Genomic DNA, 19,340 nt, shown 5'->3' with positions numbered 1-19,340 from the left:
AAACCAACCAACCAACCAACCAACCAACCAACCAACCAACCAACCAACCACCCTTTGCCTGTAGTTATTGGTGCACAGTCTGTGGAATGAGCACAGGTCTCTGACAGGTGTTGGACATATGGTGAATGTTAAATGCAGAGGGGAATAATAAGGTTGGGGGCGGATCTCTGTTTCTATGACAGGATCACACAGACTATGAAGAGCTGTGTTCAGGATGTGTCCCTAACCACCAGCCCCTGCTGCTTACCTACACAAATCTTCATGACTGGCGAGACTGAGAAGCCAACATAGCAAATGCAATGGTAAGATCCTGGCACGTTGGTACACTGGCCTTCTCCACAGATGCTTAGGTTTTCTTCACATTCATCCACATCTTGAGAAGCAAGGAGAGGGGACGGGTTGAAGGTGGACAGGGACATAGGAAGAGTTCAGGATCCTTTCCAGGGCTTAGATATTTGGGATCTGACTGATTGTGCCTGGTTTTGGGTGAGGTTACTGTCTAGCCTAGACCTTCTCTGGTGCTCACATCCCAAGCAGAGGGCATAGGACACACCCACTACCCTGTGTATGCCCTCCTATTGGGCATCCTGCATTGGAAGCGTCCCTTCACGTTTGTGCACAGCACTTCACATCCACTGTTCTGGACTTGGTATTCGTTGATGTCTATAGGGGCAGACAAGAGGGGAACCAGGTTGGTGAACTTGGGCTGAATTAGGGGTAGAAACTCAGAGGAGTTTGGAAAGAAGGCTGGGAAGAACTGTGTTGTGCAGGGAATTGCAGAGAGCATCCTAGAGATGGCATAGCCTCACCCATGCAGCCCTGGCCATCAGGAGTGCTCTGGAAACCTGTGTGGCAGGAGCAATGGAAAGCACCGATGACGTTGATGCACTGACCATGGGGACAGAGGCTGTCACTCGTGGTGCATTCATCGATGTCTGGTGGGAGGAACACATCTGGCTGGTGACAGAGTTTCTGATGAAAGAGCAGCCTTACTGTCCCTCATCCCCTATCCGTCATCACCTGTATCCCAGTGAGCTCCCTCTGGCTGCTTGCACCAGCATCCCTCCCTTTGATTGCCTGTCTACTCACAAATATATCTTTTAATTATGCACAACTCAAAGTCACGCACGTTTGCAGACACTTGCGTTCGCCTGAAGAAACATGCTCACACCTAGAGGCATGATATAAACACACCTTATACACACCCACCCACACTCATCCTTGTGCAAATATGAACCCACACCAAGACACACTCAGATACACTCATACTGTGTGTGCTTATATAAATGTACACAGAAACACAGCCTTATATTTACTCATATCGTAAGCTCTTGTGATTGAACATGGTCCCAGGCTCGTTGTGCTATTAGAGACGGATGTGGAACCGTTAGAAGGTGAGCCTCACTGGGAGAAGTGGGTCACTGTGGACCATTTTTGACATTTTATAACTCAGTTGCACTTCCTAAATACTCTGCTTCCTGACTGTGGATACAATGTGGCTTGTTGCTCCTGTAGCCATGGCTTCCCTGCCAGGCTTGACTGTACTCCAGACAATGGGACCATAGTCTTGGTCACAGAAAGGAGAGTCTCCAACATGAATGCATCTCCCTTGTACTAACATGAATCTGTACCTCATCCTCACATATACTCTTATAGGTACACACACACACCAATGCCCATTTACATGCAAATATATAGACTTGCTCATCGCTTATACATTCACACCCAAATATACATTTCTGTTCTCTTATAGGCTCATCTAAATGCACACATACTCAAATGCAAAAACTTTCCCTTGCACATCCACACACACCTACACATCGATTCACAAACACACTTGCTTTTGCACAGGTACAGCTTCATGGGTGTGTTCACAGATACACTTCCCATTGGTCTTTGTTTCCTTCCTCATTACTGTGACAAAACATCTGACAAAAGCAACTCAAGGGAGAAGCATTTACTTAGGCTCACACTTAGATACAGTCCATCACAGTAGGGTAGTCATGGTGATGGGAGTATAAGGCAGCTGGTCATACTGCATCCACCAGGAAACAGAACGGGATGAACACTGGCACTCAGCTCCCTTCTCTATAGTCAGACCAGAGCCCCAGTCCATGGGATGATGCCACCTACATTCAGGTTGGGTATTCCCCACCTCCATTAACTTAATCTAGGAACTTGAGCTCCCTCACAGACATGCCGGAGCTTTGTCTCCTAGGTGATTTTAGATCCTGTCGGGTGGACAATATTAACCACTTCACTCTCTGGCGCACACGAGACACTATACAAACCACTACTCATGCACATATGTTCACACACACACACACACACACACACACACACTTTTCCATTTCACACTCACCCTCCAACAATCTTGTGGATGAGAGCACACATACACGGTTGATCTTCAGAGACACATCAACACACTTCATCTCACATTTTTACCGTACATTTGGATAGACACACAGATGTGAGCACGTGCCGGACCCTGCCACTCCTTCATACCTTGCTGCAAGCTCACCTTCACAGGCAGTGCCTTGGGCCTTCAGCTCGTGTCCAGGAGAACAGCGACACTCATAGCTCCCTTCCGTGTTGATGCAGGTGCCTCTCTGGCAGAGCAGCGGGTCCCTAGCACATTCGTCTACATCTGGACACGTGAAGAGACAGCAGGCTGATGATGCTGACCCGAGGATGGGGCGGCTAGGGAAGCTTCTCTGGGTGGCACCCCTTCATCACATGTTTGCAGTCCAGCCATACCTATCCTTCTACCTCTCATACCCATCCCAGGGCTTTTGCATGTGTCCTTCTGCCTCCGTGTCATTTCTCAGAATTTCCCTAAACCCTTAGGTGCACCCGAGATCCTTCAAACATGCTGTGGCATGCGGGTGGAGGCCACAGTGGACAACTGTGACAGTTCCTTTTCCTCTTGTATGGTGTGGGCACCACAGGTCAAACTCAGGTTGTTATGCTTGGCCTCATGAACCTTTACCCACTGAACCATTCCACTCATCCCCATCTCTCAGCCACTTCCTGTTCTCTCTACCCCATTGACTCTCACTCTCCTCAGCCACCTTCCTGACCTCACAGAATACGCAGATCTCCTGGGTCCTTATTCCCATCAGACCACATAAGAATTTTGTTTTCTTGGGAAAGGCTTTTTTAGCTAGTTCTTTGAGAGTTTGAATACACTTTGATCTTACCTTACTCTTGCTCCCACTTACAGTCCCCTTCCTTACTTCACCTAACTTTGTGTCCTTTTTAAACCCTTCAAGACCAACTTCATTTGTCTTCCCATGGAGTTGTGAAGTCCTTTGTGCTTAAGCTCTCTGCATTATCCCAGTCCAGTGAATGTGTGTGACATGTTTGCTGAGTAAATAACAAAGTGAATGATGGGGACCTGCTTTATTTTGGAGAAAAGGCCTTGTTATATAGCTCAGGTTGGCTTAGAATTGGTAATCCCCCTGCCCTAGCCTTCTGAGGGATGACATTAAAAGTCTATGCCCAAGCTAGATTCTTCTTAAATGGTTTCTCTGGGGGTAGTCCCTTTCCCCATAAGACACACATTCTCAACGTGCTGTCTTAATGACAGTATTCCACGGTAGTCCAACAGCACACTACAGCTTCTCCTCACATCTGCACAGTAGCAGCATGCTTGGTGTCCCTCTTCTGGACATCCCTCCTGCCCATGGCTCTCTCTCTGCCATGGCCTCACCCTGCCACCACTCACCCACGCAGTTCTTCATCAGCAAAGAGCCACCAGTGAAACCGGGAAAACAATCACACTCAAAGCTGCCTGGGGTGTTGACGCAGGAACCGTGGCCACAGAGGTCAGGCGAGATACGACATTCATCAATGTCTGTGAGGACAGAGACATATGGGCTAGAGGTCTGTGTGTGCAAACATGAGGATCCACAGGCCGGGGGTTTCAAGTAAGGGGACATATGGAGCTGGGTTTCTGTAGACATGGGGGTTACCCAAGAGCCCCAAGAAACTGAGCTAAGTCCAGGAAGGATAAATGCCTCAGGTGAACACAGAAAAAGAGCAAGAAATTTCCTTTCAGAGCTAGTTTTGGCCTGCCCTCCATAGACAATAGAGATCTGCAGCCCAGACAGGGTGGTGAGCTGTCTTAGGCCACACCCATAGCTGGGTATGTTAAAAGGAGATTGAAGAATGAACCTTGTCTTCACGTTCAGTTCAGGGACCTCTCCCACAATTTCCTGCATGCATAACCTGTCCTCACCAGGCGGGGAGTGGCACCTACCTGTGCAGTTCCTTTCTCGGGCATCCAGGGCAAAGCCTTTGTCACAGGAGCAGTGGAAGCTGCCCACAGAATTGCGGCAGGTGCCATGTGTGCACAGGCCGGGGAACACCTTGCATTCATTCACATCTGGAGTACGGGTTGGAAACAAGGTCAGATAAACCACTCCGAAGGTCTTTAGTCTGGGATTCATACACTAAGCCCTCCCTAGGTTCTTACCTCTTGAGCTTGCTAACATCTCTACCTTAAAAGATTTTCATATTTATATTTTATGCATGCATGTGGGTGCAAATGCTGTAGAGGTCAGAAAAACAATTTGAGAGTTGGTTCTCTCCTTCCACTGTGTGCCTCCTGAGGCTTGAACTCATAGTGCCAGGCCCAGAGGAAAATGCCTCTATCTGCTGAGCCATCCTGCTATCTCTTCTTTTTCTTTTCTTTTCTTTTCTTTCTTTTTTTTTTTAACACAGTACCAAACTCACTATGCAGCCAAGGGAGACCTTGAGCTACTGCTTCCACTTGCCAAGCACTGGCTTGACAGGCAGGCACCACCACACTTTGTGTGTGTGTGCACGCATGCGCGCACACGCACACACCTGTGTATATGGAGGCCAGAAGACAGCCTTAACTGTTATTTCTCAGGAGCTTTGAGGAGGGAAAATCATCTTTGATTTTTCAGACAAACTTCCCCACTGTCCTGGGGCTGACCTAGGCTGGCCGGCCAGTGAGCCTCAGGGATCTATCTGTCTCTGTCTGTTCAGCTATCAGATTACATCTGTTTAACTTGTACCCAAGAATTTACATAGTTGCTGGGAATTGAACTCAGATCCCCATGCTTGCAAGGCAAACATTACATCAACTGCATTATCATACCAACCCTGCTTTTTTTTTTATTTATATTGAAAAAGTCTCATGTAGCCCAACCCAAGCTGACCTTGAATTTCTGGTCCTCCTGCCTCTACTTCCTGAGTGCTGGGATGACAGTCTTATATCACTATGCCTTGGATACTAAACCTCCTACCTGCAAATAATGCTTCCTACCATCAGATCTTTGCCCACGCTGTGCCCTTTACCACTTTCCCTTCCAGGACCTTTTTCCTTTGGTGTGCTCCTCCCCAGACTAACCTTTATAGAAGGGTCGGCCAGACAGGAAGTCCTGGCTGGCAAAGCCCAGCCCTTGGGGACACAGCTTGAAGAATTCTGGGGAGCTGTGCTCGGGGCAAACCTTGCACTCAGCTCCCCATGTTGTCCCAACGGAGCAGCAGCAGACATCCATCCGGTACTTGCCAGGCAGGGGAATTCCGCAGTCATCCTCATCCCAATTTAGGAAACACAGGCCCAGCCTCACATCTGCACAGAGGAATGGCTGATCACTGAGTCCTATCATTGTTACACTTTGGCAGGATTATCAGTTGGTATCACTTGCCTGAGATCCCCACCCCCAACAAAGATGGATTCAAAGAGCGATAAGATGTGGCATTCTCATGCTGAAGTCTGATGTCACCACACTGCCTGGGTCCTTATTATGTACTAAGTATTACTCTAAGTAACTCCATCCATTTAGTAATGCCTAGAGGAGGGCTGAGGTTGTAGTTCAGCAGGAGAGCTCCTGCATAGAATCCCCCAGTGAAAATCTTGGGTGTGTGGCTCAGTGGTAGAGACTCTGACTAGAATATACTGGGATATTCTAGAATAGGATATAATAGGATATAACATACTAGAATATGGCCAGGAGATTTGCTCAGCAGTAGAGCACCTGCTTAGAATCTTCCAATGAGGGCTTGGATGATGGACCAGCAGTGTCGTGCCTGTCCAGAACCTGCCAATCAGGAGCTGGGACATGGCTTCTGTAGTGGAGAATTTGCTAAAATCCACCACCGAGGAGTCAGGTTGTCCTTGGCAAATTCTAAAACTAAGTCACTATCTAATCCTTAGCCTTGGTTTCCACTGCACCAAGACAACATAAAGTGATTAACGTTTGCCACACACACATGTGTGAAGCAAGATCTAAATGCTGACACAACACCAAAAATACCAAGTAGTCCATTTCTCAAGATGCGTTCCCTTTGTCAAGCAATGCATGATTGTATGTTTCTCCACAGAGCCTGCACAATCCTGAGAGTGAGTCTCATGGAAACCCATTAGAGTGAGTCTCATGTTTGTGGTGATGTGTCAATTAACAGAGTTACAGCTCTGACTGCAGGCTGCTGATGGTGGTGATCAACATGGGTTACATCCCGCAGAGTGCTTTTTTCTTTTCTTTTCTTTTTTTTTTTTTGCCTGTGTGGTGGTGTAGCATGCATACATGTTTGATATTGGTGTTTCTTTCTCATCATTCCCCACTTTGTTTATCGAGGTAAACATTTTCAGTTGAACCCAGAGTTCACAGGCTAGAGTAGTTAGCTAGCTTATTCTAGAGTTCCCCTATGTCTGCCTCCCCCATGCGGGGTTTCCTGGCAGCCACCATTTTCATGTGTGTTTCACGGAGCTATCTCCCCAGACCGGCTTTTGATATGAACCTAAAACTCCTAACACAGTCTGCTTGTATGTGGGGTGTGTGCGTATTTTAAGTATGTGTACAAATAAGTTCATGTGTTCATGCATGTTCATGCATGCATATGTGGTTAGAGATTAATGCTGGATATCTTACACAGTCACTTCCTATATTATTTTTGAATTTTACACAGGGTCTCTCATTGACACAGAGTTGAAAATGCAGCTAGACTGGTTGGCCAGTGAAGCCCCAGGACCTACTTGTCCTGCATGATACTAGACCTGGTTTTTTATCCAAGTTTTCATGCTTGAGTGGCAGGCACTTTACCCACTGAGCCATTTCCCCAATCCACTGTGCGTTTTCAGAAGCAAACAAACCAAAGAAGAGTCATCAGGATCCATCAACCCACTGACTAGGAAAAGAGCCCACAAGGGGGCTACAAATAGTTGGAAGATGTACAGGCAAAATACATTTTCTTACTAGCTGACAAATTGTTTTGGTCAAGAAGTGGCTAAAAGAGCCAGTGAACCCAACTAACCACATGTTAAAAATAAAATGTCCTATCAGAATCTAGATTAAAGGACATCTATCTTTTTGACACTGCAACATGACATCACCTACAAATCTTTGGGACCCATTGGTAGCTATTATGGGACACATATGGCTTTCAGGTGGTAAAGTTGGCTGTCTACCCAGGGACCTTTGACACTAAGTATGGAGCAGTGGAATACTACTGGCATCGAGCTTCAAAGGTAGGGATGTGATGGGGTGGATCAGTGAGTAAAGGAGCTTGCTGTCCGATGATCCAACCTTGAAACCCTGATTTCCATCCCTAGAACACATGTAAAGATGTAAAGAGAGAACAGACTCCACAAAGTTGTACTATAATATTCATATACATGCATGTGCTCCCCTCTCTTGCACAAAATAATAATAAAAAGTCAAAATATTTTAATTTAAATAAAAATAAATAAAAAACCAAGGTGAACGGTTCCCTAGGAACTACACCTGAGACTGTTCCCTGCTGTCCTTTCCAGCAAACATGCACACATCCCCACAGACACATGTGCATCCTCAAGCGTAAACATGTACACACAAGTACAAGCACACAGGCAAGAGAAAGCAAACAAGGAAGCAAGCATAAGCATTGCACTAAGAATAAAAGACTGTTGAGTGCTTGGCCATAGATGGGCTGTCTATATCACTTCCTCCAAGACTCAGGGAACACTGTGAGAGAAAGGGACAGAAAAGGGGTAAGAACTGGGAGCAATGTGGAGTGCTGATCCTCTTGAGCTCACAGGAATTGTGATTACCTGTTCAAGATCTGAAGAACCCTGGGCACATCAACAGTCTGCTCAGTCGTACAACCTCAACTCACCCATGCAATTCCTCCCCTCAGGGCTGAGCTTGAAACCTGCATTGCACACACACTGAAAGCTGCCTTCTCTGTTGATAAAGCAGCCTAGGTGGCAAAGGTCACCATGGGTGATACACTCATTCATAGCTGTGCAGAGGAAACCACAGGCAGTGAGGAGGTATTATCTTCCCTTGGCCAGGCTCCCTCTCCCCATTTCCTCCACTCTTGGATAGATGAATGGATGAAAGAAACGAAGATGGGTAGAAAGGCGGTTGTATGTATGGGTGGGTGAATGAACAGAGGTGTAGAAGTGTGAGTGGATAGATGGTTGGCTGGGTAGGTGGATGGATGGGTGAGGAATAAAGGATGAATGAATGAGTATGCTGGTCGATGGGTAGATCAATGGGTGGTAGATATTTGGCTATATGGGTAGGTACATGAGAAGATGGATGGGTGGATGGATGGATAGATGGATGGGTGGACAGAAGATGGATGTGTGGGCAGGCAGATGTGCGGATGGATGAATGGATGAGTGGATGGGTGGGTGGACAAAGGGTTGGGTGAGTGAATGAGTAGGTGAATGGATGGATGGTTAGGTGGGTACATGGATGCGTATATGGCTAATGGGTGGATGGTCATACCCACACACACCTCCTTGATGAACATGGCCTGGAAACCTTCATAGAAATGGCAGTAGTGGGATCCATGAGTGTTAGCACAGTTACCACGGTAATGCTGGTACATTTTTTCATGTCTTTTCACATAAGACCCTGAGCCCATCAGGGTTGTGCCCGCTCAGCCACAACTTGCTGATCCATTCTCCATGTGAAACAAGGGAATAGCCCAAGTTGCATTTACAGTAGTAGCTGGAAGGGGTGAGCTGGCAGCAATTACTGAGGTATAAGCTGGTGACACGGCAAGAGATGTCAACAATCTGGTTTGCAATGGAGTGAGTGGCTGTGTTTGCAACGGAGCTGACAGGGATACCTGAATACCAGAAGTCCCTCACCCATCCAGAGCCTGAGCTTTGCCTCTGGGTTCTGATACCAATAGAACTTTTGACATGTTTGGCTCAGAAACCACACCATCTTCTTGTTTAAGCTTGCCTATTCAGATGGCCACCCCAGGCCTAGACCCTCACCGTGGGCACAGTCTCAGGTGTAGAGTAAAACTCTTTACTAGGGTTTGAGGGTAAAATGTCCCTCACAGGCACATGTTTTGTGTGTGTGTGTGTGTGTGTGTGTGTGTGTGTGTGTGTACCTATCTGTGTGTGTGTGTGTGTGTGTGTGTGTGCACGTGCCCATGCGCGCGTGCTATTGATGAGCTCAAGGTCCACTGAGATACGCTGCCTTAAAGAATAAGATGACATGTGGATGCCGTGTCAGTCTGTCCCTTCCACTTGTTTGAGACAGGGTCTCATCACCTCTGCTTATGCCAGGCCGATTGTCCTGGGCCTCCAGAGACTCTCCTGTCTCTCCCATATTACAGCAGGAACACCCTGGGATTCCGCATGAAGGCCACTGTGTTCAGCAGATGCAGGGTCTGTGAATCTGAACTCAAGCCCTCACACTTGCACATCAAGTCCTTTACCTATTGAGCCATCTCTTCAGTCCCCCATCTTATTTTATTTTATTTATTTTTTTTGAGGCAGGGTCTGTCACTGGACCTAGGGCTAGGTTGGCTGGCTAGTGAGTCCCAGGGGTCCTCATGTCTCTACTTCCCCAGCACTGGAATTGCAAACTCATGTTATTACATCTGGGTTTTTAAATGTGGGTTCTGAGGACTGAACTCAGGTCCTCATCATTGCCCAGCAAACACTTCACCAACTGAGCCCTCTCCACGGTCCTTATTTATTTTTTGTTTTGAGACAGCATCTCACCAAGTCCAGGTTGGATTTGTGCTAACTACGCAGATGAGGGTGACCTTGAACTCCAAATCCCAGTTCTCAGATTACAAATGTGCACTCCCATGTCTGTTTTATGCAGTGCATTGTGCAGAAGAAACTCATGGCTTCCCACGTTAGGAAAGCACTCTACTGACTGAGTCACATTTCCCAGATCCCTCATGTGGGCTTCAAGTAGTAAGGGATACCTTATAGTTCCTGATACAATACAATGCTATGCTAGTATCTCTCTGTGTGCGTATGTATATTTGTGTGTGTGTGTGTGTGTGTGTGTGTGTGTGTGCTTGAGAAAGAGAGAAAGAACTTATGTGTGAGTGTGTATGTGGGTGGTTGGTGTGTGCATATGTTTCTTTTTAAAAGATTTACTTTTTTGTGCCCATGTATGTCTGTACACATGTGCAAAGTTCCTTCAGAGGCCAGACTCTTCTGCTATTGGAGTCTCTGGAGCTGAAGTTACAGGCAGTCTGGATCTCTGGAAGAGCCAGCTCCTACAGATAGTTCCTATAGATTGTTCATAAACAATGAAATGAGTTGGCAAATGTTTTCTTCTCCAGTATTTTCTAATGTTAGTTTAAACAGTAGATATGGAAGGCCAACGAGAGTTGCCCCCTGGGACTCCTTATCTAAACTCCAACTCCATCAAAGAGAAGTTTCCTTCCCTTCTTCAGGATTGCTTCCTCAGGCTCAAGTCCAGCCCCAGTTTTTGAAACCTCCTGCCCCACCAGGGCTCACCGCTGTTGGAGTTGCCAGAACTCAGTGTGGAGCCTTGGTACCCATGCCCATTGGAACCACGGTGGTTGTGTTGTGCTGGTCCTAGGGAAGACCCCAGGTTATTGGCTCCAACTTCTGAGAGTCCAGGGAAGAGGTCTGCATAGGCGGGCAGCAGTGGGAGCCCCTGGGCACACAGTCTCAGGAATTCACCTGCAAAGGACAGAGTTTGAAGACCAGTGATGAAAGGTGTTTGCCTTGCGAGCGTGGGGAGCTGAACAAAGGCAGAGAAGAGGGAGAGAATCGACTTCACATAGTTGTTCTCTACCTTCTGCAGACATGTGCATGAATGGTCCTCCCATCCCACAACAATGAATTGAATAAATTTATGCCCTGGCAATGTTGAACATGGGCAGTCCATATATGGTGGTTCATCACACAATAATAAAAATAACAACAACAACAACAAAACATAGGACAGAATCTGAAGCCAGGCCATTGATCCCACCATGGCCTCTCTACTTAGAAGCTCAAACTACCACTCACCAGAACCCCTTGGAGGACACAGCTTTGGGGATGGACCAGTCGCCCAGCACCTGCCCTTGTCACAGCAGCACTGTCTGTGAGTGTAGTGGCCAGTGAGACCTGCAGCACACTGACCTCTGATAAGCACTGAGAAGCAGGTGCCCACCTGGCGCTCTGTAACAGGACACAGAGAGGGGAAGTTTAGCACAAACTGAGCACAGATGGGTTCAAATCCCAGCGGTACCTGCACTGCTTGTAGAACGGCTCTCCTTGACTGTCATAGTTATGTTTTCTCATCTATAAATCAGGGTGCTCCAAGCACCCACAGTGCCCCAGAAGAGGAAAAAGCAGGCATTGAGCTGGAGAGATGGAAAGTACAGGGTCTGAGTTTGGTCCTCAGGACCACATAAAAAGCAAACAATCTGGGTGTGATAGCATGCAGTTTCAATCCCAGTACCGAGGAGGCAGAGAGGGGTAGATTCCTAGTGCTGCCTGCTCTGTCACCCTAGCTAATGTGGTGAGTTCCAGGCTAGGGAGACCCTACTTCAGAAAAGGGTAGTCAAAGCAGGAGGTGCCCTCCATGGTTAAGAGACTTGCTTCTTCCTAGAAAACATGAGTTCAGTTCCCAGCACTCACACTGGGTGGCCAACAATCCCTTGTAATTTCAGCTTTAGGGGACCCGATGCTCTCTTCTGGGTTCTGCAGGCACCTGCACATAGATGGCACACACTCACACAGATACATACACATAAATAAAATATACACAATAAATAACATAAATTGTGGTTCCACTGAGGCCCAAAGCCAGGACCTTCTGCATGTAAAGCAGACATGAAAACCACTACACCACACACACACACACACACACACACACACACACACACACACACACACTTTAGCATGTGGGTAAACCCTGCTCAGTACTTCCTACTTCCTATTTTAAAGCTTTCTAAATCATTATAGAAGATGAATTAGGCCTCCATCTGGACCATGGCTCCAATATCTCAAGTTGCCATCAGCAGCAAACTCTCTCTCTTCAAGCACAATGAGGAAGACCTCTTACTTCTTAGCGGTGGGGGGGGGGGTACCTGTTGCAAACTCAGGCAAATACGTCCATGTGTCCTTGCTTACTGACCTTAGATATCACAGGGAAGCATGGAGAAACATTTTCAGGGGGCGAGTGGATGCACTAGGAGCCACTGCCCTCTGAAGAAACTGATCCCCTAGTTACCTTGGCATGAGAAACACAGACACTCCTCTGCTTCTCACCAGACTCTCGGGCACATGGCTTTGCATGGAGATCAGAGTTCCCAGGCTTATTTTTGGGTTCAGTACCTAAAAATATTATTCCTTTGGTTGAGGAACTCCTCCCACCAGCAGAGAGGGCTGCTGGCAGCTACCTCTGTCCTACATTATGCTGGAAAGTCATGCCAATTTTTCCACCATCCTAATTTTTACCCTGTGTACCTGGGGGCCTCCCAGGTGTGTGTGTGTGTGTGTGTGTGTGTGTTTGTGTGTGTGTGTGTGTTTGTGTGTGTGTGTGTGTGTGTGTGTGTGTGTGTGAGAGAGAGAGAGAGAGAGAGAGAGAGAGAGAGAGAGAGAGAGAGAGATGGCCACTCAGAAGAGATCTGTTCAGATGGGAAGACGATAACACTCTGGTTCAAGGTCACCCAGATATTAGATTTGGTTGAACGTGGGGAACCAGATTCTCTAACCACACGGGGTCTGACAAGCAGCTGTATGTCCAGTAGGGGAGAAAGAGACCGAATATTGAGAATTTTAATGTAAACTACTGCTGTCAATGATTTAAACACCCTCGCTGACAGGTGCTCCTGCCTCAACCTCCCCAGGGTACTCCTTATCGCCAATGTATGTACTGAGTATACCTGTGTACCATTATTTACAAATCATTTCAACTTCTGTCTCACTACATCTTGTATGTATGTACTGAGCATGTATATATGAGCATGTATGTACTGAGCATGTATGTATGAGCATGTATAAGCAATGCATGTACTGAGCACACCTGTGTACCAGTCATCTACAAATCATTTCAACTTCTGTTTCACTACATCTTGCTATGTTTCTTCTCTCTTTCTCCCTCTCCCCCTTTCCCCATCTCTCTAGAGTGGCCTTAAACTCATTCTGTAGTCAAGGGTAAGTTTGAACTTCTGATTATCCTGTGTCCACTTCGAGTGCTAGAATTGACAGGCATGCACCACTATGACTACTGTACACAGTGCAGAAGGTGGAGCCCAGGGTTTTGTGCAAGCTACATAAACATTCTATCAACTGAACCATATCCTCAGCTCTATCATTGTCTATCCTCAAAACAACCATTCAAGATTGGTATGACTACTATCCCCATTTTATAGATGGGGAAACTAAGGCACAATAAAATTCTTTTTTTTTTTTTTTTAAAAAAGTCAGTTGAGTAAAATTACATAGTCTGGGAACAGCTCAGCTAGAAACTCAGGACGGAGGGGCTAGAGAGATGGTTGGGCAGAGGACCCAGGTTCAGTTCCCAGCACCCACATGGTGGGTCACAATTGTCTGTAATTCTAGACCTAAGGGAGCTAATGCACTCTTCTGGCATCCTCAGGTATCATACATGCAAATGATATGGAGACATACACGCAGGTAAACAACACACACACACACACACACACACACACACACACCAAACAAACACACCTAGGACCAAATCAAAGCCCATGTTCAGAGGCAACTGGATTCTGTAGCTGGATCAGTTCCTTGAAATCCAGAGAATTTCAAGGTCCTCTGGCTGAAGACCTCCTATTATGCTGGCTATGAAGGACCCTGGAGGTGGAGACTGGACAAATCTTAGTTCTGTCTTATACAGGCCTAGCCTGAGGGGCTTGAGGTGATGCTGAGAATGGGCCATACCTCCTTCTCTTTCCTGCAAACAGAGTTCTGTCCATTCTCCACTTTCATTTCCATCCATATTCCTAGGCAGCCTTGTGGACTCTTCAAATTATCTAGATTTGGAAGCTCTTGACAACTGTGTGTAAGGTAGAAACATTCTTGACTGGCTGAAGTGTGGGGGACTGTATAGGAGATCCAGACAAGGGGCACTTTCAAACCTCATGTGGGTCTGGGCAGCTGGGTGTAGGCATTTCTCTGTTATGGACTTGTTGAATCTATCCAAACCAGCCTTGCTTCTCTGAGCCCCAGTTTCTCCTTTTCAAAAAAAAAAATGAAGGAGTCGTGAGAAAAGTTCTTAAGAGATTAGGGGTACAGAGGGGCTCATGGGCAGCAGGGCATAGATGTGAATGATGGAAGACAGCAAAGGTAAAGACTCAAGGGTCAGAAGGGGTCCAAGTTGAAAGCTACAGAGTCAGAGGAGTAACAGAAATTGAAGCTAGAAGATCACGGGGGACACAGAAATGAAGGTTAGCGGGTACAGAGAAAGACATAAAGATAAAGACTGGAGGATTAGAGGTTGGCAAAAAAAAGGATACTAGAGGGAATTTTGGGGGGCATAGAGTTGGAGGCTGTGGGAGGTGACGGAGATGAAGCCACAGGGTGGGGGAGTGCTGCGGGTCACTCCATCAGGGGAGGTTTGGTGGGAACAGAGGTTAAGGATAAAGTGTAGGGTAAACATATCCATCAACCCCAAAGGGCATAGAACAGGAGAAACAAACAGGCATAGTGGAAGCATATTTGTTTTTAGGAAGATGGGGAACAGAAGAATCAAGAGACTGAGTTGGGAGACCAGAGCACTAAAGGACATAGAAAAAGAGGGTCAAAAGGACCCCCAGACCAGAGTCAGTGAGAGCATAGGTACTGGGAAGACAATTGCTAGATGGGAGGAAACAAGGGCCCAGCGAGGCATAGGATCATTGATGTCAGTGACCAGAGTGATGGTCTTGGGGTGAGGGAAAGGTAATTTACCACTGTGTCCCTCTTTAGCCCAGTGGCCCATCTCAGCCAGGCAGTGAGTTCCATCCAGGTTTCTGACTAAGCCTCGGTGCTAGGTGCACACATAGCTCCCAGTATTTTGTGCAGCCACCCCTAGAGCAGGGCCTGGATACACTAAGACACTCAATCAGATCTGCACAGGCAGACAGGGTCGTCCCTCTATCCTTCTGCAGGGAGCCAAGGTAACACACACACACACACTACCTTCACATTTGGCGCCTCTGATATTGAACTGGTGTCCACTAGGACAGTGGCACATGAAGGAGCCCACTGTATTGAGACAGCTGCCGCCCTGGCACAGACCTGCGATGACCTGGCACTCATCCACATCTGCAGGAATAAAGTCCAGAAAGGGAGTCAGAGAGAAGAGCCATCTCGTAGTGCACGTGTGTGGTATGTGTGTGTATGTGTGTGTGGTGTGTATGTATATGTGGTGTGTGTGTGGTATGTGTGTATGTGTGCATGGTGTGTGTGTGTGTGTGTGTGGTATGCATGTGTTTGTGGTGTGTATGTGTGTGTATGTATGTGTGTGTGTATGTGTGTGTGTGGCATGTGTCTGTGTTTTGTGTGTGGTGTGTGTATATGTGTGTGTGGTGTGTGTGTTTTGTGTGTGTGTGTGGTACGTGTGTGGTATGTGTGTATGTGTGGCGTGTGTGTGGTATGTATATGTGTGTGTGTTAGGGGGATCTCCATTCAGCTCTGGCTACCCAGGGGCTCCATTCTCCCTTGCGTACCCCACAACTCACCTTGGCAGGCTCCTGTGTGAACATTTGGGGTAAAGCCTCGGCGGCAGGGGTGCGGCTGTGCAGGGCAGAGCTGGCAGGGAAGTCCCCAGGCATGGCCCACAGTGGCACAACAGAGAGCTTTGGTGCACATAAGACCTGTCAGCTGGCGCTGGCACCCCTCAGGACTCAGTTGGGGGTAGCAGGGCCCCATCTGGAAGTCTGTGGACAGGCAGACACAGGCATCTCTTTGAACTGTCTCTGTCCCAGTTCTCTGCAGGTGCCCAGGCCTCTATATCAACATATCTGGCCTTTTCTTTCCAAAGAGCCTTTCTACTTCCCCTTTCGGAGAGGACGCCTTTTCTACCTAACAAACTCCTATTGATCCTTCAAAATATTTGGTACCTCCACACAAATAACCTCCAGCAGAGAATCTTTAGACCTTCTCAGACTTGGTCTCTCTCACCCTGCCTTCAAGTAGAGACCACGGATACCTGGCAGGAGAGCCTGTCTCACGTCTGAGTGCACACCTGGCCCTGCTGAATCTCCTCTTGGCTCCCATGACACATGTTCCTGAACCCTCAAATCTAGTACAAGGAAGCTGTGTCAGTTTTCCCAAGCGCAGTGCCCAGGGTCCATTTGTGACTGCTTGGCTCCCACCCTTCAGTTGTTTCCAATAATAGGGCTGGCACAAGGCGAAGGACAGCCCCTCCCAGAATAAGCCAACCACTCTCCTTTCCGGGCCCCTTATGAAGGAGGGCATCAGAGGTAGCTTGGTACCCAGCCCTCCTGGGCCTTTGATACCCACCACCAGCCCAGGCCTCATTCTCCCTTCCCCTTCCACACTGACCTACACTCTCCTCATCTCTTAAAGTCCATATTTCATTTTTTTCTCTTTTGGTTGAAGTGTTTCCAAAGACATCATTCCAGAACCCAGGCATTCCTCCTGCTTCCAATTCATCACAAGTCTCCCTTTAATCTATAAACTGACCCTTGTCACCGTCAATAACCTCAGCCCCTCACTGTGGGGTTCTAGGTGGGTGCCCTCAGGCTGAGTCTCACCTGTAGCTCCTTTCTGGGAGATGGTAGGCCAGTGCTCACCAGTGAGTCACTTCTCAGACCCCTTTCCTACTTTTAGAGACAGTAAAGCTATGTAGCTCAAGCTACAACAGTAGCTTCTTCCTGGCTGCCATCTCCCACAATAGGAATCAATCTCAGGGCCTCAGATGTCCATCACCTTTAGGTTCTTTGTCTACACAAGCCACTCTGATAGCTTCTGTGTATGAAAATCATTCCCCCAAAGTCCCAGAGAACCCGGAGCAGTCTCCCCACACCCACAACCACCTCCAATTGCCTCTGTGACCACTGGAGTCCTGGCCCTGACTGTTCCTGGAGAGGTGAGCTTCTGGGTTCCCAGCTGGAGGACCCTGCTCTCTGGAACCTAGCCCCCGGGAGGCACATTCTGTGCCCTACCCCTACCCAGTGAAGCTCCAGAGACCTGGGAGCAGCCTTCCTTTACCTGTAACAATTCCCCACCACATGCTTGACCATCAGGGCCTTAGTCCTGACTGCACCTGGAAAGGAGACCCCAGAGCTGCATCAGTGACCACGAGCAGCAAAGCCTTGCCTGCACCTTGAGGAAGAGAGACCCCTGAAGCACAGGTCCCACCTGCACCCATTGGAGGAAGAGACGGGTAGACAACAGGATAAGAATACATTTGACAACATAAAGAACAACATGGCACCACCAGGAACTAGTGGTTCTACACCAGCAAGATGAGGCAGACGAAAATGACCTAAAAAATAACTTTATGAAGATGATGGAGGCTCTTAAAGAGGGAATGAAAAATTCCCTTAAAGAAATGGAGGAAAAGACAAACAAAAAATTAGAAGAAATCAACAAATCCCTTAAAGAAAGCAAAGGACACCAAGAAAAAAACAATCCAATAGGTGAAAGAAATGGTTCAAGACTTGAAGACTGAAATAGAGGCAATAAAGAAAATGCAAACTGAGTCAATTCTAAAAGTGGAAAATCTGGGTAAATGATCAGGAACTACAGCTGCAAGCATAACCAAAAGAATACAAGAAATGGAAGAGAGAATCTCAGGCATTGAAGATACGATAGAGGAAGCAGATTCATCAGTCAAAGAACGTGTTAAATTCAGCAAATTTGTAAAACAAAATATCCAGGAAATCTGGGACACCATAAAAAGACCAAACCTAAAAATAACAGGAACAGAAGAAGGAGAAGTCCAGCTCAAAGGCACAGAAAATATATCCAAAAAATCATAGAAGAAAACTTTCCCAACCTAAAGAAGGACATGCCTAGGAAAGTACAACAAGCTTACAGAACACCAAACAGACTGGACCAAAGAAAGAATTCCCCTCACCACATAATAATCAAAACACTTAACAAACAAAAAAGAAAGAATATTAAGAGCTGTAAAGGAAAAAGGTCAAGTAACATATAAAGGCTGATCTAACAGAATTACACCCGACTTCCCAATGGAAACTCTGAAAGCCAGAAGATCCTGGATAGATGCTCTGTAGACACTGAGAGACACAGATGCCAGGCCAGACTACTATACCTAGCAAAGCTTTCAATCACCATAGAGGGAGAAAACAAGATATTACATGACAAAACCAGATTTAAACAACACCTATCCATAAATCCAGCACTACAGAAAGTACTAGAAGAAAAATTCCAACCCAATGAGGTTAGCTACACCTACAAAAACAAAGCAATAGATAATCCCACACCAGTAAAACCCAAAGAAGGGAAATACATGCACAATACCACCACCACCAAAACAAAAAATAACATGAACTAACAGTCACTGGTCATTAATATTTTTTGATATCAAAGGTCTCATTTCGCCTATAAAAGATATAGGCTAACAGAATGGATACATTCTTCTGTATACAAGAAACACACCTAAACTTCAAAGTCAGACATTACCTCAGAGTAAAGGGTTGGGAAAAGACTTTCCAATCAAATAGACCTAAGAAACAAGCTGCTGTACCTATCCTAATATCTAACAAAATAGACTTCAAACTAAAATTAATCAAAAGAGATGGAGAAGGACACTTCAAATTCATCACAGGGAAAATTAATCAAGATGAAGTCTCAATTCTGAACATCTGTGCCCCAAATACAAGGGCACCCACATATGTAGAAGAAACATTACTAAAGTTTAATTCACACATCAAACCCCACATACTAACAGTGGGAGACTTCAATACCCTACTCTCACCCCTGGATAGGACTGCCAGACAGAAACTTAACAGAGAAATAAAGGAACTAACAGATGTTATGATTCAAATTTTAACAGACATTTATAGAACATTCTACCCAGATACCAAGGAATATGCCTTCTTCTTAGCACCTCATGGACCCTTCTTTAAAACTGACCACATACTCGGTAACAAAGCAA

The 19,340-nt window shown here is 46.6% G+C and overlaps 1 protein-coding gene across 1 annotated transcript in view; it reads right to left on the bottom strand.

Moving 5' to 3' along the window:
• Fbn3 (fibrillin 3) overlaps positions 1–19,340 on the bottom strand; it is a 78,748-nt gene that overhangs the window by 50,246 nt on the left and 9,162 nt on the right. The window contains 11 exon segments of the mRNA XM_087898039.1: positions 248–383; positions 572–663; positions 810–935; positions 2,522–2,647; positions 3,728–3,856; positions 4,262–4,387; positions 5,381–5,605; positions 10,742–10,930; positions 11,264–11,416; positions 15,389–15,514; positions 15,931–16,128. Of these exon segments, the coding sequence (XP_087754165.1) occupies positions 248–383; positions 572–663; positions 810–935; positions 2,522–2,647; positions 3,728–3,856; positions 4,262–4,387; positions 5,381–5,605; positions 10,742–10,930; positions 11,264–11,416; positions 15,389–15,514; positions 15,931–16,128 (1,626 nt within the window).

This window comes from Myodes glareolus, chromosome 2, assembly GCF_982192425.1.
Source record: "Myodes glareolus chromosome 2, mMyoGla1.1, whole genome shotgun sequence".
Lineage (NCBI taxonomy): Eukaryota > Metazoa > Chordata > Mammalia > Rodentia > Cricetidae > Myodes > Myodes glareolus.
The sequence above is the reverse complement of the archived record's forward strand: the minus strand, read 5'-3'. Positions and strand labels throughout refer to the sequence as shown.